The sequence below is a fragment of the Acartia tonsa genome, chromosome 2 (assembly GCF_053477335.1).
Source record: "Acartia tonsa isolate MP-2025a chromosome 2, ASM5347733v1, whole genome shotgun sequence".
Classification (NCBI taxonomy): domain Eukaryota; kingdom Metazoa; phylum Arthropoda; class Copepoda; order Calanoida; family Acartiidae; genus Acartia; species Acartia tonsa.
This window is the reverse complement of record NC_137261.1, coordinates 35,075,802-35,101,835: the sequence shown is the minus strand read 5'-3', so window position 1 is coordinate 35,101,835 and position 26,034 is coordinate 35,075,802. Positions and strand designations below refer to the sequence as shown.

The 26,034-nt window shown below is 32.0% G+C and overlaps 1 protein-coding gene across 1 annotated transcript; it reads left to right on the top strand.

Moving 5' to 3' along the window:
* The first annotated feature begins 1,863 nt into the window (after positions 1 to 1,863).
* Positions 1,864 to 24,638, top strand: LOC145312454 (uncharacterized). The gene is made up of 11 exons (XM_080151711.1): positions 1,864 to 2,368; positions 14,513 to 14,605; positions 14,856 to 14,948; positions 15,244 to 15,354; positions 15,650 to 16,167; positions 16,895 to 16,988; positions 21,434 to 21,535; positions 21,757 to 21,821; positions 22,283 to 22,368; positions 22,712 to 22,761; positions 24,449 to 24,638. Exons 1-11 carry the CDS (start codon positions 2,165 to 2,167, stop codon positions 24,536 to 24,538), a joined length of 1,506 nt encoding a protein of 501 aa, XP_080007837.1. The 5' UTR covers positions 1,864 to 2,164; the 3' UTR covers positions 24,539 to 24,638.
* The last annotated feature ends 1,396 nt before the right edge of the window (positions 24,639 to 26,034 follow it).

Genomic DNA, 26,034 nt, shown 5'->3' with positions numbered 1-26,034 from the left:
ATATTCAGGTGCATTAGTAAGAAGATCAGTTAAGTTTTAAGTACTTCATTCATATATATAGACATTTGTATACAATATACATACAAAGTAGTCAGAGCCTGCTATGGGCTCACAGTCAAACTAAACTCACCTGAATCACAAAGGTCGTTCCAGCAATTTACGAGATCTTAGCAGACATACACTGACACTACTTACAAATTAAATCATATGAAGTGGTTTCACCTCTAGCCTCTATGGTCTTCGCCAATAGAGTAACAGGGAATTTGTTTTAAATTATGTATGATAAATAATTTGATCTTACTGATATGATATGATAAAAAGAATGGAAATCTTAAAACTTATTTTGTACAAAGATGGCTTTTCATGGAAAGAGAAAAAAATCTTTTATTCATAATACATCTTTTAAAAATTATACAATATACATTATATACATATAAATGGATCCAGGCTGGCTCTGTATACAGTCAAGTGCACGAATGGATCACAGTTTTTTAGTAATTGTAAAAAGAATCTTGGAAAAAATTGTGAACATAAGGAAATTTTCCCTTCCCCATTTCTAACCTTTGCTTACATTTTATGAGTTTTGATAATATAATTCAATGAGTAGCTGTATGTCAAGTAAGATATCGTAAATGGTTGAACAGATCAGTTATAATTATCTAGCAAGATTGCTCTGAGGCCAATGCAGTATTTCGGTCAAACACCTTAGAGAAAAAAAACGCCATTTTAAATTTTTAAAAAGAATAATACATATTTTATTAAATTAGAGTTCCCTACAAGAGGAATCCATTGGTGTATCCAACTGGGCTAGCTGTGGCCTGCCTATAGGCCTAGGCAGCCAGAGAGTCGCCTCGCTGTCTAGCATTTTATATATGTACTCTTTTCTCTGTTGCCATACATACATATATCATACATAAATACAGGATTGTTTATTAACAATTATCCTTAACTTTTGTACTTTTAAAAACAACATTTTTTAAAAATATATATGTTATACTCTTAATTATGTTGAGAATTTTATTTTTAGACATAAATTACATTCAATATACCTATATGTAATTAATTTTTAATGAATCGGGAAGCTGGGGACTTCTGATTTTCAATATAGCGGAGCTCATTTTGCAGCATGCAGGTACATTTTTAAGTTGAAAGAAATGAGAACAAAATTTATAGGAATTTATTTTTCTAAAAAGGAAATATCTTTGTGTCGTCAATTGGTAAAAAAATAAATTATAGAATGGCCCTTCTTATAGCCCTTTAGGACCAGTTGTATCTAGTGGCGCTTGTATTGGCGCCCCAACTTTACTTCCAATTCCCCCCCCCCCCCCTCTCCCCCACTTTTCATAGTACTGCTGCTTTCACATTGCTGCAACGTTTTACCCCCAACCCTCCCCCTTCAGAGATTACCCTTCTACCTGCGTACACCCCTCTCAGGCCCCATGAAATAAAAGTTTAAAGGTTTTTGGATAAAACAAGGAAAAAAACATTTTTACGAAAATTAAGCTGGTGTCTAAAAATTTACAGCTAACCACACACGCCAACTATTATAGTTAATAAGAATTTTATACTGAACGTAAAAATCTTATCCTCATGGGCTTTTGCTTTGTTAGGCTAAAGCCCTGTGGGACCTTCTTATATGTATAAAAACGAAGGAGTTGAAATGAAGAGATCTGATAACAAAATGCATAACTCTTTTTTTAAATTATAGTTTTATTGGATTAGTTTTAAACTAGTGTCAATAAAGACAAATAATTCTATTTTTTCTTAAATCAAAAAAATTGGTTGTTTTGTATAGAATTTAAGTTTCTCTACTGCAGAGTTTGCTGTTTTCATGAAGTGATTTCATGGCATAAAACCGGTCAATTTTATTTTTGGCGTATATATATATTTTTATACATTTTTTTTCTCTATTATTTCATCATTTTATGTTCATGAAAATGAAAATAAAATTTTAAAATTTTGATGTTTTATTTGCGTAATTTTTTGGATCATAGTGCTTTTACTTCCCTCTCCCTTCTACTTTCCTATTATTTACTTCTCCCCGCACTCCCTTTCCCAAAGAAAATTATCAATTGTTTAGTTTTGTAGACGCCTGCGCCACGCTAGCTAGCTACTCACACCTCTGTAGTTATAAATGCTATCAAAGTGAAACAAAAATATTTCCATGGAGCCACCGAAAAAGCGCAAATTCCTGGGCGACGAAGACGTTTATTCTTCTTCAAACGCCGTTGTGAGGAATGGCGGTGCTTATGCCGGTGTTGGCCTGGAATCAGCAGCAACCGTTAGAGGCGGCGCAAGGTGGACTATGACTGATAATAATATTACTACATCTACTATTATATCAAGCAACAATATTGGCACTTCTAAGGTGAGCCATCTTCTTAAAGTTACAACATTCTGTGTGTGTGCGTGCGCGTTCTTGTGTCTGTGGGTGTTTGTGCGCGTATTGTGTTTGATCAGAGAAAATTAACAAAGAGAAATTTACAATTGTGTATTCATATCCAAAAACACCTTTTAACGTTGTAAGCAAAGCTTTGTTTTATTATTCCATGTCAAAGGATGTATAAGAAATCGCTTCTTGAGTTTTAAACAGGCGTTATCCTCTTAGAAATTTTTTTTTTCAATTTTGAAAATTTGAGTACCACCCCCCCCCCCCCCTTCCCTCCGACAACGACGAACAACTATTTTAGGTTAGGTTTTAGGCTAGGGAGCCGAGTGCTGCGGCTAGGCAGGCAAGGGGGCCGAGCGCTGCGGCTAGGCAGGCTAGGGAGCCGAGCGCTGCGGCCAGAGTTCACAGTTCGCTGTCGGAGGGACGGGGGGAGGGGGGGGTACTTAAATTTTCAAAATTGAAAAAAAAATTCTAAGAGGATAATACCGTAATTTCTACTTAACATAAGAAACATTTAACTCCTAATAATAATATTTGATTCGTTAAAAAATTAAATAGTTTTTTGAGCCAAACTATTCCATTTATTTAGATGTATATTGGACTGACTTGTCACTTTGTGTTTGCGCCACTAGCTGTATAAAATAATATAATTTTACTCTGTGATCGCTATAATGTTGCCAGCCAGTTTGCCAGTTGCTTTATGGTTCTCAATTTTACAAAACTGTACAAGATTTAAGAAATATATTGCATGCTTTTTATTTAAATAAAAAGTAAATGCATATTAGACCTACTTCTATCTAAACAAATTTTAATAATCAAGGTGTGTTTTTTTGTATATGGTCAGAAGGTTTTATATCCGTTAAACAAAAATTCCTTGAGTTTTTTCTTCTTTTGCTCAGAAATTCACGTCACGAGAAACGCCGTATGCTTCAAAACAGCTTACCTGGATTATTAAAGAATTTAGTTATCATAGTTAATTCATTCCCAGCCGACAAATTTGCGAAATTTTCGCCAACTTTCGCAAATAAATTGCGAAAAAATGGCGAATTCGCGAAATATTTGCGATTATATGTTGCGAAAATTAGCGAAAGTTTGCAAAATCGCATATTTTGCGAAACCTTGCGAAATCACGACAAAACATGCAAAAAAAAATTTGCGAAAATGTGCGAAAATGCTTTTTTTTGGCGAATTTTTTTGGGTTGCTAAAATATACAAAATCGCAAAAAAAAAAATTAGATAAAAGTTGCAAATTCGCAATAAATCTTAAAATGTGCTAAAACTTGCTAATTCACTTAAAATGAAAACTTCCAAATTACCTATCTTGCTAATAATTGCTAATGATTGCAATTTAGCACTAATTAGATTTATTCCCAATCTTGCTAATTAGCAAGTTTTAGAAAATTTTGAGATATAGTGCGATTTTGCAACTTTTATCTTAGCTTTATATTTGCGATTTTGCATACTTTATCAACCCTAAAAATTTGCCAAAAAAAAAACTTTTTCGCTTATTTTCTCCCTAATTTTTATAATTTATAATCTTGCTAATTAGCTAGTTTATCACATTTTGAGATTTAGTGCGATTTTGTATATTTTTGCCAAATTTTTCAAAATTCCCAATCTTAATTAGCAAGTTTAGCATATGAGATTAAGTGCGATTTTGCATATTTTCGCCAATTTTTGAAAATTTTCAATCTTAAGCTAATTAGCAAGTTTAGCATATGAGATTAAGTGCGATTTTGCATATTTTTGCAAATTTTTGAAAATTTTTAAAATAGCTAATTAGCAAGTTAAGCATATGAGATTTAGTGCGATTTTGCATATTTTTGCCAATTTTTTAAATTTTCAATCTTGCTAATTAGCAAGTTTAGCATATGAGATTTTGTGCGATTTTGCATATTTTTGCCAATTTTTGAAAATTTTCAATCTTAAGCTAATTAGCAAGTTTAGCATATGAGATTTTGTGCGATTTTGCATATTTTCGCCAATTTTTTAAAATTTTTAATCTTGCTAATTAGCAAGTTTAGCATATGAGATTTTGTGCAATTTTGCATATTTTCGCCAATTTTTTAAAATTTTTAATCTTGCTAATTAGCAAGTTTAGCAAATGAGATTTAGTGCAATTTTGCATATTTTCGCCAATTTTTAAAATTTTTTTAAAATTTTCAATCTTGCTAATTAGCAAGTTTAGCATATGAGATTTAGTGCAATTTTGCATATTTTCGCCAATTTTTAAAATTTTTTTAAAATTTTCAATCTTGTTAATTAGCAAGTTTAGCATATGAGATTTAGTGCAATTTTGCATATTTTCGCCAATTTTTTAAAATTTTCAATCTTGCTAATTAGCAAGTTTAGCAAATGAGATTTAGTGCAATTTTGCATATTTTCATCAATTTTTCAAAAATTTCAATCTTGCTAATTAGCAAGATTAGCATATGAGATTTAGTGCGATTTTGCATATTTACACCAATTTTTTTAAATTCCCAATTTTGCTAATTAGCAAGTTTAGCATATGAGATTTAGTGCAATTTTGCATATTTTAGCCAAATTTTTTTAAGTTCCCAATTTCCCTAATTAGCAAGTTTAGCATATAAGATTTAGTGCAATTTTGCATATTTTCGCCAATTTTTTAAAATTTTCAATCTAGCTAATTAGCATACATATACATATATTAAAAACGCCTAAAAAAAAAGTTTTTCTAAAAAGTAAGAGACACCTAGCGGCAAATATTTGAACTATATAAAGTAAAAATTTGTTTAACTCTATTTTAAATGTGCAATGGAAAAGACAGCTCTCCACAATTTTATACAAATGGAGGGAGGGGACATTGGGCTGTTTTTTACACTAGTCCCCAAAGTCTTAGTATTGTTCCTTGGCTTAACAACTTTAGGGACTTTATTGAATTTTCATTGGTTGTGTTATTAAGTTGAGTATTTAAACATTTCAATCACGAAAACTAATCTACAGAAGAGGTAATTTTGTGTGTCACCATTGAGGATATGCAAATCCATTTAGATTTTATTGAGAACATTTCCCGTTAGATAGACAATTGATGTTTTTTGGGTATTAATAGGGATGATGTGAATTGTCTTTCTTATATACCCATTATTTAGTTCAAAGATGAAAACGCACGAGCATTGTCGGTCAAATATGCGCACTAGACCAATAGCAGTTACATGAGGTGCATGTGAGAGCATATGAACGGTCAAACTGGAAACGTAATAAACAGGGAGGGATTGGGGATTGGAATTTAAAATATGCTGCTACCCAAATTTTATAAAACGTTTGCTCATTTTGGTTGGCTTTTAAAAGTTGGATACTTTTCTAAAATTTATATAAATATTTATCTCAAACTAAATCAAATACAGGATGCCTAACATTTGAAAATTAAAAAAACAGTGGTGCTTCGCTGATAACTTTGTGTTTGTTCGTTAAGATCTCGGTAATCATTAAACTGATTAAGTAATTCATTTTAGGGAAGCTTCCATAGGTCCGTTTTTAAGCAATTTTAGTTTATCATCTTATCTTGTTTATCAACATTGGGAATGTATGTATATCAATTTATGATCCTCGGCCTCTCAGGGCTAATTAATTTATCTTATAATTGTACATTATAATATCCGCGAAAAGCTGTTTATAATACGATGTTAGCTTATGAAATAAAATCTTTATGTTTTTTCTTCCAATATGTGAATAATATTCAAAAAGATGCATATTTTGTTTTATAAGTTGACCTCTAACTCATCAAAAAAAGTTGATTTTTAACTTTTACCTGTACAGAGACCACCTGGAGGCCTGGAGCTCCGGAAACTGGAGGACTATCCAAAAAATCTTAAAACTCGGGAAATTCATCATATAAGAATGATTTTACGTATGTAACATAAGTTGTGTATAGAGAGAGATAGTTGTGTATGTATATTTATATATTTTTAAAAGCGAAGCTTTTCTATAATTAGGGTAGGTCCGTCCGTCCGTCCGTACGTCCGTCCGTACGTCCGTCCGAGATAGATAGCTTTTATTCGTTAATTTAGGCAGGTTAGAATTGTCCTATCGATTTCAAATTTTGCATGCTGATTCCTGTAGTAGTTAGGTACGATTTAGAAAGCGTAGCAACTCTATAATCATTACCAGAATGTCCGTACGTCCATTTTATACATGTTGATTTTTCTACTTTTTTAACAACAAATTTTTATGTGATCTAGTTATCCGTTTGATCTGATTTTTTGTATATTGATTCATGGGACAACAAAGAACAATAGTATAAGCGAAGCAACTCTATAATCAAGTCCTAAAAATGTAAGTATGTCCAGAAACATTATCCCGTATCAAGCAGTTTTTGAACAAATTTACTTACAATTTTGCTTCGACTGTTTCGATTCTTTTATATTCTGATTATTCAGTTCAGACACTATACAAGTGTTAATGTCCGTTTGTCCTACCGTTTCAGTGCTTCGCTTTTATGGATGTTGTCATCCTTGTTAAAGAGCAATTGAAAATTTAATGCAAACTCAGGGATCTAAAGTGATAAGACATTGAATGACAAAATTACCCCTTATATTATCAAAATTAGTGGCTGAAACGTTTGAACACTTAACTTAATTAACCAACCAATCAAAATTCTCCAAAGAAAAAAAATATTACTATAAATATTATAAAACTTTGGGGACTAGTACATTAAACAGCCCATTGTCCCCTCTTTCTCTTCAAACTTTTCCAACAAATAATCTAATTGTTCATAAGGGGTAATTGTCAAAAAAAATCAATCTTTTATCTTTTATAAGAGCCGAGAAAATCACGTTTCCCCCAAACTAAGACAGACGGACATTTCAAATTATAGAGTAGCTTCGCTACTGATAAAAAAAAACAATAAATATCAGAGAGAGAGAAAGGGGACAATGGTTATATTACACTGGTCCCCAAAGTTTTACAATAACGTTTTCTTATTGGTTGACTTAAAAACTTTGGGGACTTTAGTGAATTTTGATAAGTTGGTTTATTAAGTTGAGTGTTCAAACTTTTAAACCACAAATTTTTAATCTACAGAAGGGGTAATTTTGTATATCAATTTATCGGCCATTTTCCTATCCCTGTATAACATACACTTAATCATAGAATAGTTGCATTTATTCAATTGTTCATTAAAATTTTTCCAGTTTGGCTTAAAAACTGACTATTATCCCCTTGATTAGAACCGGTTCTATGTTCTGAAGCTCAAGATCTCAATAACTACTGAACCGATTGGGCTTTCTATTTTAGGTAAGCTTAATATTTGTCTTGTGATAGTTTTAGGCTATTTTATTTTAAGTCGTGGATTGGTTTTAGGCTATTCTATTTTAAGTCTTGGGAAGGTTTTAGGCTTTTTAACTCTCCCCTTTGAATACAGAGCCACTAGAAGCTAGGGGCGTAACCGCTAGTATTATATAATGGATTATTATTACATGGATTTTACACAAGATTATCATGTTCTTTAATAAATTGAAACTATTAGCTGGCTAAAAGAACAAACGCTCTTATCCACCCACTTTACCCAACCCCTCCCCTCCTACTGGAAGAACAAACTAACAAATAAATGATATTCAAGTTAGTGAACCATTCAATGAAAATTCAATAAAAGTAACTTATATAGTTAAAAATTTTCTAAGTTGTACCTACGAACTACAGGAATGACCTTGCAAAGTTTTAAATCGATGGGACAATTCTAACCTGCCTAAATTGACGAAAAATATGACAATTCTAACTACTTAAATCTATAATACAAAGTAGAACGATGTCTGTCTGTCCGTCTGAAGCTTAAGATCTCAGTAACCACTGAACCGTTTGGGCTCTACTCTTCAGAGAATATACCAACTGGTCCTGAGATGGTTTTAAGCTATTTTCTTGGGGGGTGGGACACCCCCACCGAATGAAAAATCAGGTTAATCAAACATCTTGGTGCAAAGCCCCTAGAGGCTTTATATATCTATAATACAAAGTAGAATGATGTCTGTCTGTCTGTCTGTCTGTCCGTCTGTCTGTCCGTCTGAAGCTTAAGATCTCAGTAACCACTGAACCGATTGGGCTCTACTCTTCAGGGAATATACCTACTGGTCCTGTGATGGTTTTAAGCTATTTTCTTGGGGGGTGGGACACCCCTAACCCCCCCCAAAAATGAAAAACACCCCCCCCAAAAAAAATTTTTTTTTACTTTTTCTTTTTAAATCTAAAATACGAAAAATTAGGTTGATCAAACCTCTTGGGGCACAGCCCCTAGAGGTTAGGGGCGAAGCCGCTAGTCCTATATAAAGTAGTAAGCGTTTTTTGTCTGTCCCGAAGGATCTCGCTAACCGCTAAACTGATATTGTTCCCCTTTACAGTGAAGCTTCTTATAGGTCCTGGTAAGGTTTTAAACTATTTTTGGAGAGGGTGTCTTCACTTCCCTCCTCCCAAAAAAAAAGAAAATAGGTTGAAATCTTTATTTTCATCAAATCCTAAAAGGAATAGATTATTTCATCGTTAGATGGTTGTCCGCGGATAGTAAAATGAAAACTTGTAAGATTAACTCCAGTGTTATTGATTTTATTTTACCATATGCGGAAAAGTGTTTATTGTGATACATGACCCAAGAACCGGTTCTAATCCAGCATAAATTTATCAGATTCAATACCATACCGGTTAAATATTTGTCTGTTCTTGTATATGGAAATTTACGGATAATTAAAATTGACATTGAATTTGAAATTCACTTAATATAAGGTGTAGAAAACAGGGATCTAAAGGGATAGGACAATGGCAAATGAATTCATGTACATCCTCAATGATGACACACAAAATTACCCCTTCTGTAGATTAGAATTAGTGATTGAAATGTCTGAACACTTAACTTATTAAGGCAACCAATAAAAGTTCAATAAAAGTCACCAAAGTTGTAAATCCAACGAAAAATACTAAGACTTTGGGGACTAGTGTAAAAAACAATGTCCGCTCCCTCCCTGTGTATAAAATTGTGGCGAGTTGTTTTTATATTTTTTCAATTTGCCATTTACATTGGATTTCAACAAATTTATACTTCATATAGTTTTAATTTTTGCCGCTAGATGTCTCTAACATTTTAGAAAATCATAATTTTTTTTGGTATTTTTGATATAAGTATGGTTGTTTAAAAATTAAATAAGTATATCATATTTATAATAATTTTCTTTTTCATTTTTTTCCGGTATTTTGAAATTTTTTGTAAGAAAGAATAACAAAATCTGAACAACAGACAACAGAATACAAAATTTGAAAATTTTCAGCATACGATGGAAAGGATTATAGCCTTTATCACCTAAGAATAAGTATACGAGTTTCTCAATACTTAACTTTAGAACCAGAGGTTAAAGTTAAGCATATCTCAAGTAAAGTAATATGAATCCGCCAATATTTGCAAGGAAGATTAGAAAAACATTGGCGAATTTGCAATACTTCTTGAGCCAGAGCTTACAATGTTTAGTTGAAATATGACATAAAATTTTGTGAAAAATCTGCAAATAAACATACGGATCCGCTGGGTAGATTAGGAGAATGACTGCTAATTTGCCATGATAAGTAAGCTAGAGCTATAATAATAGCCACGAAAATAAATAGACAAAATTCGCGAATTAGCAAGAATTTGGAGGGAATAAAATAGAGAAAAGCCGCAAATTCGCAATGATTTTGAGGAAAAAAGAGAATAGCCGCAAAAATAAAAAGATAAAAGTCGCGAATTTGCAAGAATTTTGAGGAAAAATATAGAGAATATCCCCGAATTTGCAAGGATTTCTTGAAAAAAAGCCGCGAATTCGCTAGTTTTATCTGCGAATTTTTTGCGATTTATAAAAGGCGAATTTATTAAAGGTGATGACAAAGAATCGCAAATATTTTGCGAAAAATGCTAATTCGCGAATTTTCTCTATTTTTTTTCGCTAAAAATTAGCGAATTTGCATATTTTCGTTCTCTCAAAAATCTAATTAACACAGTCGCAATTATTAGCAACTTTTAGCTTGCTAATTCACAATTTTTAGCAACTTTTAGCTTGCTAATTCGCAATTTTTAGCCTTTACATTTCGCAAAATTTTCGCGAATTCGAAATTTTTCGCAAAAAATACAAAAATTTTGCTAAAAACTGCTAATTCGGCTTTAATCCCTTGCTAAAGTTCGCGATTTTGCCTGGCGAAATCGCAAATTTGTCCGCTGGGTTTAGCTAAAAAAGATTTACTTTTTTATATTAGGTTGATGAAATAATAAATTGATTTGGTGTAACTGTAGGCTTTATATGTATGCTTCTTGACAAAGATAAGTTGAGGCTTGCCTTATATTAATATGATAGGTTTATGTAAGGCTAAAGTATGCATTTCAAAATCTATACTTAAGCTTGACATTAATAGATTTAAGGCTAGCCCAAGAAATCATTTGTAATTTCCCTTATTCTCTGATTTGTTAAGCTGCAATTGTAATACATGTTAAAATTTTTTCTCTTTTTGCACTACAAGCAAAACTTAAAGGATTATTTGCCAATAAAAGACAACGCAAAGTATTTGAACTATTATTGAAAATTTTAAAAATGCTAATGTGTTTCAGATGTCTACAAAGCATTTTTTATTTCAAAGACATTGTTTAGTTGTATATGTCACGTTTTATCAAAGACAAAGTATAGTTTAAAAGTCTAAATATTTTTTTCCTCATTCACATAAGGTTATTTTATTTCATTAGGCGACAATTGTATTTTTTACAGAAAAAAACTAAAACTAAAATATTCTTACCTAAATATTTATCTTAAACTCTTTGGTTCGCCTATAGAATCTTGTAACTGGATCAACAATTTTTACGGGTTTTTGCTGAGAAATATACCAAAATTTATTTGAAAACAGAACTGTAGGTGATTGTATAAGCCCCATCCCCTCTTGGCCAAAGTCAATTGACACTGGGTTTGTAGCTTTATTATACACTAAAGAATTTCCCCTATGGGATCTGTATTTCAAGGGAAAGCGATGGAAAGAAAATAGAATAATAAATAAAAAGCCAACTCAACTTAAATCTATTTAATAAAATAACCTTAAACCATCCCATGACCTATGTTAACCTTCCCTAATATAGAGATCTAAATCGGTTAAGTAGTTATTATATTCTAAGCTTCATATAAAAAACTTTACTACTTTGATAATAGGATGGAAAATGTTAAAGAAAACTGGCAAGGAGGAAAATTGCCTTTTAATTTTATTCAGATGTTTTGTTTATGTAAGCATACATAAATAAACAAACACAATCGCACACAATTTTAATGTTGAAAAAGACAGTTACGTAATACATTTGATTTGATTAAATTGAGGGTTATTTTTACTTAAATTATAATACAGTGCTCACAAATGCACCAATTTTGTCGCTATCCTGCAGATTGTTCACCTTCTGGCGGCTAGAAATTTTAAAATATGCTTTGTAACTATAGATTTTCAAATTCATACCCTTAAAATCCCCCACCCCCCAAAAAAAATTACATGTGGGTCGGGTATTACCCACTTTTCCACAATTTATGCATTGAATTATTAGCACACTTTCTTAGATGTGGTCCCCTCTCAATCTTTAAAGCTAAACTTATTTCATAAAACAAAACTTCTATTGATAATTGATGTTATATAGAAAGACTTAATATAATGAATTATGCTACTTTTAGCAGCTAGCACCAACTTTTATGTTTTTAGTTGCGAAGCTACTTTATAACTGAAAATGTTCGTCCATCTCAATATATTTCTGTCTATGATGCTAAATATCTGCTCTATATTTTACTTTATCCGTTTTGCTCCATCAAAAATATTTTGTTCTTTGTTACTTATTGGTGCTGTCATCCTTTTTTATTATACCATACTTTCAGGGACAAAGGAATAATATTCTGACAAACAATTCTAAAGGAAAATTTCCCCACAACCACATTTCCCTTTTCCTCCCCTTCCTACTCACCCCTCTTCAATTACATGAGAAAACAAAATATACTTCCACATACTATAAAAGGTTTCGTGATTTTTTTTGTAGAATTAATTGTTACAATAGCTACCCCTGGATTATTTAAGGTGTTCAAGTGTTAAAGCAATTTTTTATTCAAAATATTTTTAATGTAGGCACAACATCACAAGATAATATTTTCTTAATAAATATTTTCTAATTTGTATTGACTATTAAAATAACTAATATTTTTTTTATTTTTCTGTTTCTTGTAAATAGTGTTTTGGTTTCAAAAATTGGCACATCCGCCTCCCCCTTTACTTAAGATTTGTATATTTATACATTAATATTCTGCTTTTTCAGTTCAAACACTCTACAAGTGTAAATAGTAGTTTGTCCTACCGTTTCTAAGCTTCGCTTTTATTGATGTTGTCATCCTTGATAATGAATAATTTTTTAATGCAAGTTGTTAAATTCAGTACACACATGTTTCATTTGGTACAAAGTCTTATTATTTGTTTACAAATATTATAATTCAAAATTTGAATTCCAGATAATTTGCTTTCAATAATAAAAAAATATTTAGTGTTCTAAAATAATCACGAAATCTTGGGAATGTAGATATAGTTAAATTTATATTTTTTGGCTTTGATGGTCTGCACTCTTGCAGCATTTTTAAATACATTTTAAATACAGCATTTTTAGGAAAATTGTGGTCTATTTAAATCAGACTGAAACACATACTCAAGCTACTTTAGAATGATTATTATATTTAAGTATTCAAAATTATTAAATTAAGGAGGATGTGCATAAGGACCATTTGGGCAGGGGGTGGGGGGTTACTCGAGAACCCTTAGAGCTAGAGGGAGCTAATTTTGGATTTAAGCTTCTATGGGGCCAAAGTTACTTTTAAAATTATCGTCGACCCCCCACCCCCCCCCCCAATTTTTTTTTTTTTGGGGGGGGGGGTAAAAATTTTTTTATTGCATTTCTCGCCGAATTAGGCAATTTGGAATCATTTAAGACCATGTTATTTTTTTCAAAAATTTTTCGCCTTACAAGCAACCCTGCGGGGACTTAGTCATTTTTTTTCAAATTCTCGTTTATGAAGGTATATCTTAAATATAGTATGCTACTCTCTTAGTTTTAAAGATAATTGGATGAAATCTTTTTGATTGTGTCACAAATTACCCCAAGTTTTGGTATCTTTAAAAAAAACGGCGGCGGGACCGCCGCTTCCGCCGTCCGCCGCCGTTTTCCGTTTTGAAAAAAATAACATGGTCTCAAATGATTCCAAATTGCCCAATTCGGCAAGAAATGCAATAAAAAAAATTTTTTTGGTGGCGGACGGCGGGAGCGGCGGTCCCGCCGCCGTTTTTTTTTAAATATACCAAAACTTGAAGTAATTAGTGACACAATCAAAAAGATTTCATCCAATTATCTCTAAAACTAAGAGAGTAGCATACTGTATTTAAGATATACCTTCATAAACGAGAATTTGAAAAAAATGACTAAGTCTCCCCCGCAGGGTTGCTTGTTAGGGGAAAAATTTTTGAAAAAATAACATGGTCTCAAATTACCCCAAGTTTTGGTATCTTTAAAAAAAACGGCGGCGGGACCGCCGCTTCCGCCGTCCGCCGCCGTTTTCCGTTTTGAAAAAAATAACATGGTCTCAAATGATTCCAAATTGCCCAATTCGGCGAGAAATGCAATAAAAAATTTCTTTTTTGGTGGCGGCGGACGGCGGGAGCGGCGGTCCCGCTGCCGTTTTTTTTTAAAGATACCAAAACTTGGGGTAATTAGTGACACAATCAAAAAGATTTCATCCAATTATCTTTAAAACTAAGAGAGTAGCATACTGTATTTAAGATATACCTTCATAAACGAGAATTTGAAAAAAATTGCTTGTAAGGCGAAAAATTTTTGAAAAAAATAACATGGTCTCAAATGATTCCAAATTGCCTAATTCGGCGAGAAATGCAATAAAAAAAATTTTTTCCCTCCCCCCCCCCCCAAAAAAAAAAAAATTTTTTTTTTTTTGGGGGGGGGGTTGGGGGGTCGACGATAATTTTAAAAGTAACTTTGGCCCCATAGAAGCTTAAATCCAAAATTAGCTCCCTCTAGCTCTAAGAGTTCTCGAGTAAACCCCCCCCCCCTGCCCAAATGGTCCTTATGCACATCCTCCTTTTTTCCAGGTGCCAGTCCAGTCATATGTGTGTAATTCTACTTTACCTCAACAAAAGCAAGAATCAAATAATATACATTTTTCACAAGATTCTTTTAAATCGGTAAGTTTTGTACCTATATAGTTTTTTTTTGTGGGAAATGTTTCTTTCCCTCATTGCAACAATTTAAGAAGAAGACAATATCTGATAATAGAGTGTAGAGTAAGCAAATTAATGTTTAAATGTCATAAGAGGGATTTTTAGATGATGATATAACATTTGTAAGTTAAAAAAGAATGCATTATATGTGTGTTATTCTACAGTTTAGGGTATTGTTGTTGATATTTTTAACATTAAAAGAAACCTGTACTAGGATGGAGAGGAACATGATATAGTGGCAAGTACTGATGCAAATTCATCAACTCCTGCAAGAAGAAATAGAAGGAAATATAGTGTTGAGTTTAAGGTATACATTTTTAGCAGAAATAATGCGAAAAATTTACCCTCTTGTCTAGTATATTTTATATTTTGCTCGTCATATCGAGTTTAACCAAACATTCATCGAGCTGATGGTCATTGTTAGATTATATTAAGTAATTTTTTTAAAATTTAAATCAATGGTGTCATAATAATATAAAGTCCTATTTTAACCTATAAACGAACAGAACGACAGACAAAAACATTTATATTTAGAGTTATTGTTAAAGTTTTGCGAAATACATTGCTAAATTTTTCTAAACTACATGTTGTGTATTATGTAGGTATCTGTATTGGAGGGTTATTATACAGATCCAGAGACACGAGGAAACCAAAGGAAGACTGCTATCAAATATGGAGTCAATAGGAGACAAATACAAAAATGGTTGGCCCAGGTACGACCACATTTTTAATTTACCATTCTTTACTTCAACAGGATTATTCATAAAAACAAAAGTTATGTCATTTTCTTCATTAGCCTAGAAAGTTTTATATCAGAAAAATATTTTACAGTATTAGAAAAATCAAGTCTACTATACTTAGGGTAATAAATAATAAATCCAATTGACGGAATCAATTTGTCAAAATAACATTAGGTACTATATATGACATAATTATACGTCTTACTTCTTTTACATATTTGCATATTCTGCCTAAAAATACTTCAATAATGCAAATATTATATTTTAGGAATCCCAGTTGCGAGAGCAAAGGGATAGCTGTGAGAAAAATCTTTGTGAAAATGGCAAGTTTGTATCTGGACAAAATAAACCATGTCAAACCTCCCCTCCTGTTACAATCACTCCGCTCCCCTCACCACATAAATTTACTAATTCCGAGCTTATTAAAATAAACCCTGAAAACTTCCATCCAACCAACCAAGTAACTTCCTATGATACAAAAAATTCTTCAAGAATTAACGGCCATTATTTTTCAAATTCTCAATCACAAAATCCTATTTCACCTGCCACAATAACCCTTAAAACTCCTGAAAATCCGTACAAACGTAAAAGCCAGGAAGGAAAGCATATAATGGCAGAACTGCCACCATCCCGACCTGCCACTTTGACTGCTTGTACAGTAGCATCGACAAGAATGATGTCTCCCACAACTATTGCGAGGTCCGTGAGTGATATCAAAACGTCGGCAGCTGAAATGAGAATTTTGCCAAGAACATTTTCCTCGCCCACTTCAGAATTATATCAAAGGTAAAAACGCCACAAATTTTAAAACATTAGTTCTCTTCTAATAACATACTACACGTTCTTTATTGATAACTATCATTACACACTATCAAAATGAAACATGTAAAGGGGCGTCGTAGCTCAGTGGTAACGCACTGAGTTACGGTGATGAGAGTTCGAGTTCTAGTCCCCATGTGGCAACTCGAATTTCTCAGTTGAATACATTCACACAACTTCCCCTGGTTGTGTAAGAAGGGGATTATTGAGTAAGTTTGGATACTCAATAATCACGTACATAATATCAGTACTACCCTTATCCCAAGCTCCTCTGCGGTGAGCGTCATTCATTACGGTGACTTAATTTGGGACACCTGCCATACTCGGCGAGGGTGAGGTAATAATGAGTAGCTCTCATGAGATAGCGGGTCAAGTCATAATGTGCTTGAACGTGGAGCTTGATAGCCCTAGTGGCCATACAAAAGTGTCTCAGCCTACTCCATGACTACTTAGGTCCAAACCCTAAGAAACTATGGCTAATCAATCAATCAATCAAATGAAACATGAAGGTAACAAAATACGGGATCATGGAAAGAAAACAAAGTAGCGGGTTTCGTCGTATTTTCACAGTAGCTTTCCTCATTTTATTACATGTTTTGAAAATCCTTTTCAACATCAACAACAACAAAATCCTTTTGAAGTTGAACGCTTTCAGAGATTTGTTGAACGCTTTCAGAGATTTGTTTTACTTTAGAGTTGAAATAAAAGTTGAGGCTGGAGTTGATAATACTGTTTTGTCTGGTACTGAGGAACCTATTAATCTTTCTAGGGATAATCATCATAGTAAGGTTAGTACTTTTCATTCCAGGCCAGGGAGATCAAATTTTAGCTGAGCGAGTGCATAGTATTTAATCATATTTATTTAATTACGTTATTAAAATTTTTGGTATACGTTGTGTCTGTTTGTGACATTTCCTTTTGTCTTTTTATTGCTAATTGTCAAGCGTCTGGTACTATTAAACTTTAAATCAGTAAATAGTATCCTAAGTTTTATATTTTTAGATGACAATTTATGTGAATGATTTTATCTCAGTGCAGGGTATTTATGTTGTATAAGGATTTGGAAGTGAAATCTAGTTTTATGATCTGATAAGAAACTCTCATCTGTTATATTCAAACTATGGCTCAGAATCCAGATTAATTTTCACTTGATTAAAATATTAACAATACTGTAAACTAAACATATGTATATCCTATACATATACTATAGATAGTTGCCCACAAAAAATAATGACCACAAAATAAATCGGGAATAGTCCCTTTCGTGGCAACGCCCCTTGAGGAGCGATTCGTCATATTTTTAAATGGCTTTTTATAGGTTATTTTAGGTTAGGTTGATTATATATGCCCCACAGGGTTAGGCAATTGGCCCCGCAGGGTTAGAGCCCCCCGCAGGGGCTAGAAATAGAAAAAAGCTACTGTAAAAATACGAAGAATCGCCCCTTAATGTGCGTTGCCATGAAAGGGACTATACCCAATAAATCCTTTTTGTGGGATTTTTGCTTCTTAGGGCTACTAAATTCACAATTTTTCCTAATCTATACCAAACCAAGGTTTTATGCTGCAACATTGTATTTACAATGTAATACCAAGCAAACTCAATTCACATATGACTTAAATGTAGATTTAAGATTTCCAGTTTTAGGGTTGGTCCTATAAAATAACAACTGAGAGAACACAGCACAACTTAGTAACATAATGTTTCAATCAAGATAAAAAGTATTTAAGTTACTGAGAAGGTTTTTTGTTTAATAATATGAAATATGTTCTCTAATTATTTACTTAAATTTGATCTGATCTTTTCAAATTTGATCTGAACTATAACATATTTGAAATTATACAATTACCAAATAATTTTGTAATACCACTGTGTAAACCAGTATATAAGTATTTATATTGGAGTACGCAGGGATTAGATCATTTTTCCTTTTTAAAACGGACCATAAAATATAAAGGTTGTTATGTATTTGAAAGCTTGATGAAACAGAAAATATGGATCAACTGCAGTTGACGGTAAAATTTTCCTGGTAACGAATATTTCCAAAAATCTATAAATTTTAAAGGCTGCTAGCTGCTAAACGGCTGAACGTACAGATCATGCCCGCACACCGTTTTAAGCGGCACAAGAAGCCCTACAAATAATCTGGAATAGCCTATATCCAATGATGCACAGGGAAAGATTCACTTAAGAAAAACGCGTAAAATATGCCTTTTTCGCGCATTTCTCTGCACTGCGAGATAATTGTGCATTATTGATTTATGGCTATTCCAGATTATTTTTAGGCCTTTTATGCCGCTTAAAACGGTGTGCGGGTATGATCTGTACGTTCAGCCGTTTGGCAGCTAGCAGCCTTTAAAATTCATAGATTTTTGGAAATATTCGTTACCAGGAATATTTTACCGTGAACTGCAGTGGATACGAAAATATTACATCCATAATAATTAATCTTTATGCCTCATGTTTTGATATTAGGTTCATTATTGCAAGCTTTCATTATTGATGATCCTTTTTAAAATTCTGATATGAAAAAGTTTGCGGGTAGTTTTTATACGTACAATTGGGCACAGGCCCCAGTTATGAGTAAAGTGTCCTTGATTCAACATCAACATAGTTCCTTACTTATTTTGTGTGCACTCTTAATTTTTATGTTGTGGGTTTAGCTTTGTAAAAATTTCCAATTTGTAATAACATAATAGTTATTTCTCGCACCGTTTTATAAACAGCTTTCCGCGGATATGGAATGTACAATTATAAGATTTAAACCAGTTTTTTTAGCCCCGAGGTGCCGGAGGCGCAGGCTAAAAAAAACTAGTTTTAATCTTATGATTGTACATTTTTATATTCGTAGAAAGCTGGATATAATACGATGCTAGACATAGCTTTTTCGTATGGATGAGAACCGGTTCTATCCAACGGATTGGAATGAAAACGAGAAATGTATTTTTGTTTTTCTTAAATCTGACCTTAGTTAAGAAGATAGAAATCATTTTATGTTCAACCATATATGGAAGATTTTTTCTCCTTTAAAACAATATTAATATATGCGGTGTATTGGATTGACTTTATCATTTATGTTAACCTAAATATTAAATATTTTAACTTTTTCAATCAAAATTATTTTATTATTGTACAATAACATAAAAAATAAAAGTTACACTATATGAATAACAATTAGGGGAGGAACAATACTTATATAGACAGCAACACCCAAGCCATATCAAGATTAAAATAATAAATAAAACTTTCTAATGATTACACAACTATTGTTATTTGGGTGTTAAAGCTTTAAATCAATTTAGTATTAATAAAACCATCACAATGAAAACATTGGTTGTGCTTCTGCTTTTCAATATTGTTCAAAATTCTTATCAGGATGAAGTAAATTTTGTTTTGTCTTATTACATATTTTTAATGTATTCTATTGCGTTGTTAAGTACTATTATTTAATACTTATATTTACGATTACTTTTATTTAATGAAATCTTCCAATTTTTAACATTTATAAAACGGCCTGCTGTATTGCATCAAGATCCATGACAGATCTATATAGGAAATAAATGTCTATAAACGAGCTCAAGTTTTCCAAAGGTCAGATGTTAAAAACTCATACTGGTTCAAAAATCAATAATAAAATCTCAATGACCACAATGATAGGACCCATTATTTTACTCTATGAAGAATAAATTAAATTTTTTATTTCATGTTGCTATTTAAATTATATTGAAGTATTAAATTTCTATTCATAAAATAGAAAATTTAAGTTTATAATATAGTAAATCAAGGAATACTAAGTTTTAATGTAATATGATACTAGCGACGCGCCCGAATGTGTTCAGATATTAAACTAAAATTTAACATTTAGCTAAATAGTTTAACCCTTTCAGGACGATTATTTTAAACAAAAAACATTGGGATCCTAAAATATTTTAAAGAAAGAGAGACAAAATTATAAATACGGTTTTAAATAAAAATAATGAAATTAAAATAAAGACGGAAGAAAAGGGAAGTGAGAGAGAGGGACATAAATCTTTAAAAAATGATGAATAAACGAAACTATAAAAGTCGTAGTAATCTTTATGAGTAACTTGATTTGTAGTACGGTTCGGAGAGAGAGAGATTGAGGGATAGGTCAATGGAAGAAATAAGATTAATAGTTGGGGATAGGTCAATGGAAGAAATAAGATTAATAGTCGGGGATAGGTCAATGGAAGAAATAAGATTAATAGTCGGGGATAGGTCAATGAAAGAAAAATGATTAATAGTCGGGGTTAGGTCAATGGAAGAAAAAAGATTAATAGTTGGGAATAGGTCAATGGAAGAAAAAAGATTAATAGTTGGGGATAGGTCAATGGAAGAAATAAGATTAATAGTCGGGGATAGGTCAATGGAAGAAATAAGATGAATAGTCGGGGAAAGGTCAATGGAAGAAATAAGATTAATAGTTGGGGATAGGTCAATGGAAGAAAAATGATTAATAGTCGGGGTAGGTCAATGGAAGAAATAAGATTAACAGTCGGGGATAGGTCAATGGAAGAAAAAAAATTAAAAGTCGGGGATAGGTCAATGGAAGAAAAAAAGTTAATAGTCGGGGATAGGTCAATGGAAGAAAAGAAAGTTAATAGTCGGGGATAGGTCAATGGAAAGAAAAAAGTTAATAGTCGGGGATAGGTCAATGGAAGAAAAAAGTTAATATTCGGGGATAGGTCAATGGAAGAAAAAAAGTTATTAGTCAGGGATAGGTCAATGGAAGAAAAATGATTAATAGTCGGGGATATGTCAATGGAAGAAAAGAAAATTAATAGTCGGGGATAGGTCAATGGAAGAAAAAACTTTAATAGTTGGGGATAGGTCAATGGAAGAAAAAAAGGTTAATATTCAGGGATAGCTCAATGGAAGAAAAAAAGGATAATAGTCGGGGATAGCTCAATGGAAGAAAAAAAGGTTAATAGTCGGGGATAGGTCAATGAAATATAAAAGGTTAATAGTCGGGGATAGGTCAATGGAAGAATAGGGTTAATATTCAGAAGTGAGATAACGTAGAATATAATTTTTTAGGTGGTGCCTGCACCACCGATTCACTAGTATATTAATATTCATGTCAGTTATATATGTCAGTTATATATTTAGAATTAGCCTAAATGTTGATAACAAAAACTTATGTTAAAATGTTTCATTTGCAAAAAAAAACAATTTTTATATGGAATCACATGGTATTAAATAAATATTTGTTAGACTGTAACAGATCAGAAGAGTACAATGGCACGTAGTCATCCTGATCCATTATCCACCCACATCCTGGATACTGGGACTGGCAAGCCAGCAGCAGATGTACAGGTATACTTGCAGTCTGTTTTCTATCTGTATTCCAATATCGCAGATACTGGCATCAGCAAATTTGCAATCAATGCGTATTTTTATCTATAATTCTTCCTATCTTCTATTTATCCTATTACCCTTACATATTATTTTTCTATCCACAATACCTATTGTATGTAAAATATGAAATATGCCACAACTGGAAAAAAGATCAGTAACATTTTTACTTTTCTTTTTAGGTCCATATCTATCGAATGGGTGGTGGTTCAAATGACAACCCAAACTGGATGAAAGTTAATTCAAAGTAAGTTTTGTCCTAGATTATTGAAGTTAAAATGAAATTTTATTCTAATGTTAGAGTAAAATACTAGAGGGGGAAGGGGTTAAATAACTGTATGTCCCCATCCCAAGGACCTTGTGTCGACTCTCAATTGGGTCTTTGAAAATCAACAAATAGTGTCTGGAATATTAATACAGCCAAGTAGCAGAAAACAATTTGCTAGCAGACGAAAATGTCCTTGGAAAGGAGGGGTGGGTAGTTATCTGTATAATTATATACACACATCTATACTATAGATCTGTTATTATATAATAAGAATACAACTTTTTTTCTCTCTCTTATAAAACCATTATTGATTTAAAAGTAATATTTTCATATTAGATTTTTACGACATTTTAATGTTATTATTTAGCTTTAATAGCTAGTTATTGCTAAGCAACTAATCTTTAAATTGCCTTAATTTAAATTTTTAATATTTTTCTTAGAAGAACAAACGAAGATGGTCGAGCTTCTGGTTTCCTTACCTGGGAATCTTTTTATCCGGGAACTTATAAACTTCATTTCAGTACAGGTATGTTCAAGGTTTCGGCATTTTTTGCATTGCGAGTGCGACATTGCAACTTTCGGCTGTTATTAGGCAGATTTTTAGTGGCTTATTAATAATATAAACTTCTATATTTTTCATGGAATATAACAATATGACGACTTTTACACTTTCCCTTTTGTGTCTATTTTGTGATATAAATCTTTCTTAAATGTACAGCTGACCGCAGATGTAAAAATGAAAAATAAAGGACTACTTCTTAGATTTTTTTCATTGCTCAAAATCAGTTTTAATCCAGCGGAAATGCCTTAGATTGGGAGCCATGCCAGAAGTTTTAAAAATTCCTTTTTATATGCAATCAATGTTCTAGGAGAATACTTTGCAAAAACCAACACTTCCACCTTCTATCCTTATGCAGAGGTAAAAGAATTTTAAAATATTATAATATAATAATTTTTTAAAACTTGATTTGATTTTTTAAATTTTATGTTCTATTAGTATGTCTGTTTCTTTATAGAACTTACATGAAATAATACAGATAATTTTAATATGATTAAATTTCAGCGGAATTAAAATCTTTTCTCGTATTCATTCTAATCCGGTGGATAGGAACCGGTTCTCATCCATACGAAAAAACTATGTCTAGCATCGTATTTTATCCAGCTTTCTACGAATATAGAAATGTACAATCATAAGATTAAAACCAGTTTTTTTAGCCGGCGCCTTCGGCACCTCGGGGCTAAAAAAACTAGTTTTAATCTCATAATTGTACTTTCTATATCCGCGGAAAGCCGTTTATAATACGATGCGAGAAATAACTATTCTCGTATTCATTCGAATCCGGTGGATAGGAACCGGTTATCATCTATACGAAAAAACTATGTCTAGCATCGTATTATATCCAGCTTTCTATAAATATAAAAATCTTATAATTGTACATTTTATATCCGCGGAAAGCTGTTAATAATACGATGCGAGAAATAACTTTTATTGACTTAAAGGGACTGTGAACGTAAATTTTTCTCATCTTAATATCAAATCTTAACATTATCTCATTCATAATATCTCACAGATAGAGCAAAACGCGCTTTTGTTTGCTTAAAAAACGGCTTTTTCCGACGATTTTTATAAGGTACGGGGAAAGGAAGAAATTTTCCGTATTATATAAAATGTGCATTATATTGCTTTTTTCTCCCATTATAGCTAAAATTAAACTTTTTCACATAGTTCTAGATTTTTCCTAACAGTTAAGCTGGCTTTTAACATAATCCTTGCTTTAATCCAATGTATAGTTACTTAGAAATTGATAAAATAAGCAATATTTTTTTATTGAAAACCAAATACAATAACAAAGCCAGAAACAGGTTTTTTATTAGTATCCAATTAACTTTAAATGGCCCATCTCTCGCCCACCTTTAATTACAAATTTGTAAATAATAAAGACGCAATATTTCTTTATAAACAGTCTGATAAAAGTGTAAACTAATTCTCCAAAGTGGGTTATTTATTGTTCAACACAATAAAAAAGGATATTATTATTTTATATAACCTATGAGATTCAACCCTTTGTAGACAGTGAGGTATTTTTTTTGTCAATAATACGAATTTAAAATATGTCTTTATTACCTAATTACTACGTTATAAAAAAACGAATTGGCAATTTTATAGCATAAAATAAATCCTTAACAGTAAGTAAATTGTTTCAACTATATATGACAAGTTAAATATCCCTACAAACATTATAAGAAACCAAAACGTTCAGATTTTCCCTGTTTTTTCCTTTTTCCCTCTCAAAATACCATAAAATCAAGGCATTATTTCTGGATATTTTTGTGAATAGGACATTTTTGGTTGATCAGTGTAGTGAAATGTGCTTAGTAAATGTTAAGATTTGATAATCAGATGAGAAATTTTTACGTTCACACTCCCTTTAAACATAAAAACAAAAACCTTGACCACTATTTCATTAACCCGGGCGTTTTGTCCACCAGGGCAAGCGAAAATAAGTTATCCTACTTTCTCACATTCCACTGTGTAATTAAACTATCTCAAACGTATATATATCCATGAACATTGCTTTCAAATAGTAATTATCTATATATTTTAGATTGTGTTCCAGATCAGCGACCCTACCTCCCACTATCATGTTCCCCTTCTCCTCAGTCCTTATGCTTATTCTACCTATAGAGGATCTTAACTATATCAAATAATAATCAAAATATCAAGTGGTTATAGTTTATACATAAATATATTTTGTTATGAAAATGAATTTATAGAATATTATATATTAAAGTCAGTTTTCTTTTGTATCTTATTCTTAGTAGAGCACTTTCTCTACAACTTAGTATGTATGCATGTCCGATCAAAAAACTATTCAAGATAGACGGCTGAGCATTCATTGTATAATTCAAGTGGTCCGTCAGTCTATTGGTAATACTCTGACGTACATTTAAATTATATTGAAAAAAAATTATTTCATCGTCTTGTATTCTCGAGAGTTGGATAATTTTTTATCGTGAAGATTTTTTTCTGATCGATACACATCTGCTCTGTATCATATTTGTTTTTTTAGACTGTCGATAATGCTCTGATAATGTCTTTTAATAATATTGGAAGGGCTTTATTTACTACTCTAGATAGCCTTTCCAAACTGATGAGCATCTACCCTATAATTGGTCCGTCAGTCAGTTGGAAATGCTCAGACGGTCATTTTGTTCATATTAAAAAAATCATGTACTGGCTGCTACTTTAGATAGCAACTGATTTTTGCTCTAGAGAACATTAAAATTTTTACAGGAGAAATGATTTTGCTGTCCAAGTCACGTCTTTTTTTTTAATGATAATTCGTTTGTCAGCCTATCAGTGATGTTTTAAAGTACATTTTTCTTAACTGTTATCAATGATAAATTTCTGACATTTTTTAACGAATTTTGTCATCCTTGTTTTATTTCCTAATGGTGCTAAATAGCAAAACCGTTATTAATTCTCAATAATCTATTAATTTTATTATGCTAAATGATGTATAAATTGACCTGGATTACAATATTAATTATTTTTACAATAAAAACTATTGAACAGTTAATCAATTATAATATACTAGCGGCTTCGCCTCTAAAGGCTTTGCCACAAGAGGTAATTAAAAAAATTGGGGGGTTGGGGGTGTCACTGTCCCATCCACTTAGAAAATAGCTTAAAACCACCACAGGACCAATAGGTATACACCCTGAAGAGTAGAATCCGATCGGTTCAGTGGTTATCGAGGTCTTAAGGGACGGACGGACAGACAGACATCAAGGTACTTTGTATTATAGATATAATTTTATCACAACTAGTATACAGGAATGAAGACTACATGAATAGTATTTTTAAATTACATGATAATTTAAATTAAATAACAAGGATTATAACATCCATGAGTAGCGAAGCACAAAAAAACATGGATTGACACGATAATCAATTGAAAAGTTAATTATCAATCAACTGTTCAGTTAGAAGAAGAAAGACAAGGTAGAACGATGGTAAATTTTGAAAATCTGAACATGAACTCAGTATTTTCGCCAATAAACATATCTATAATACAAAGTAGCTTGATGTCTCTGTTTGTCTGTCTGTCCGTCCCTTAAGATCTCGGTAACCACTGAACCGATCAGATTCTACTTATCAGGGAATATACCTACTGTTCCTGTGGTTGTT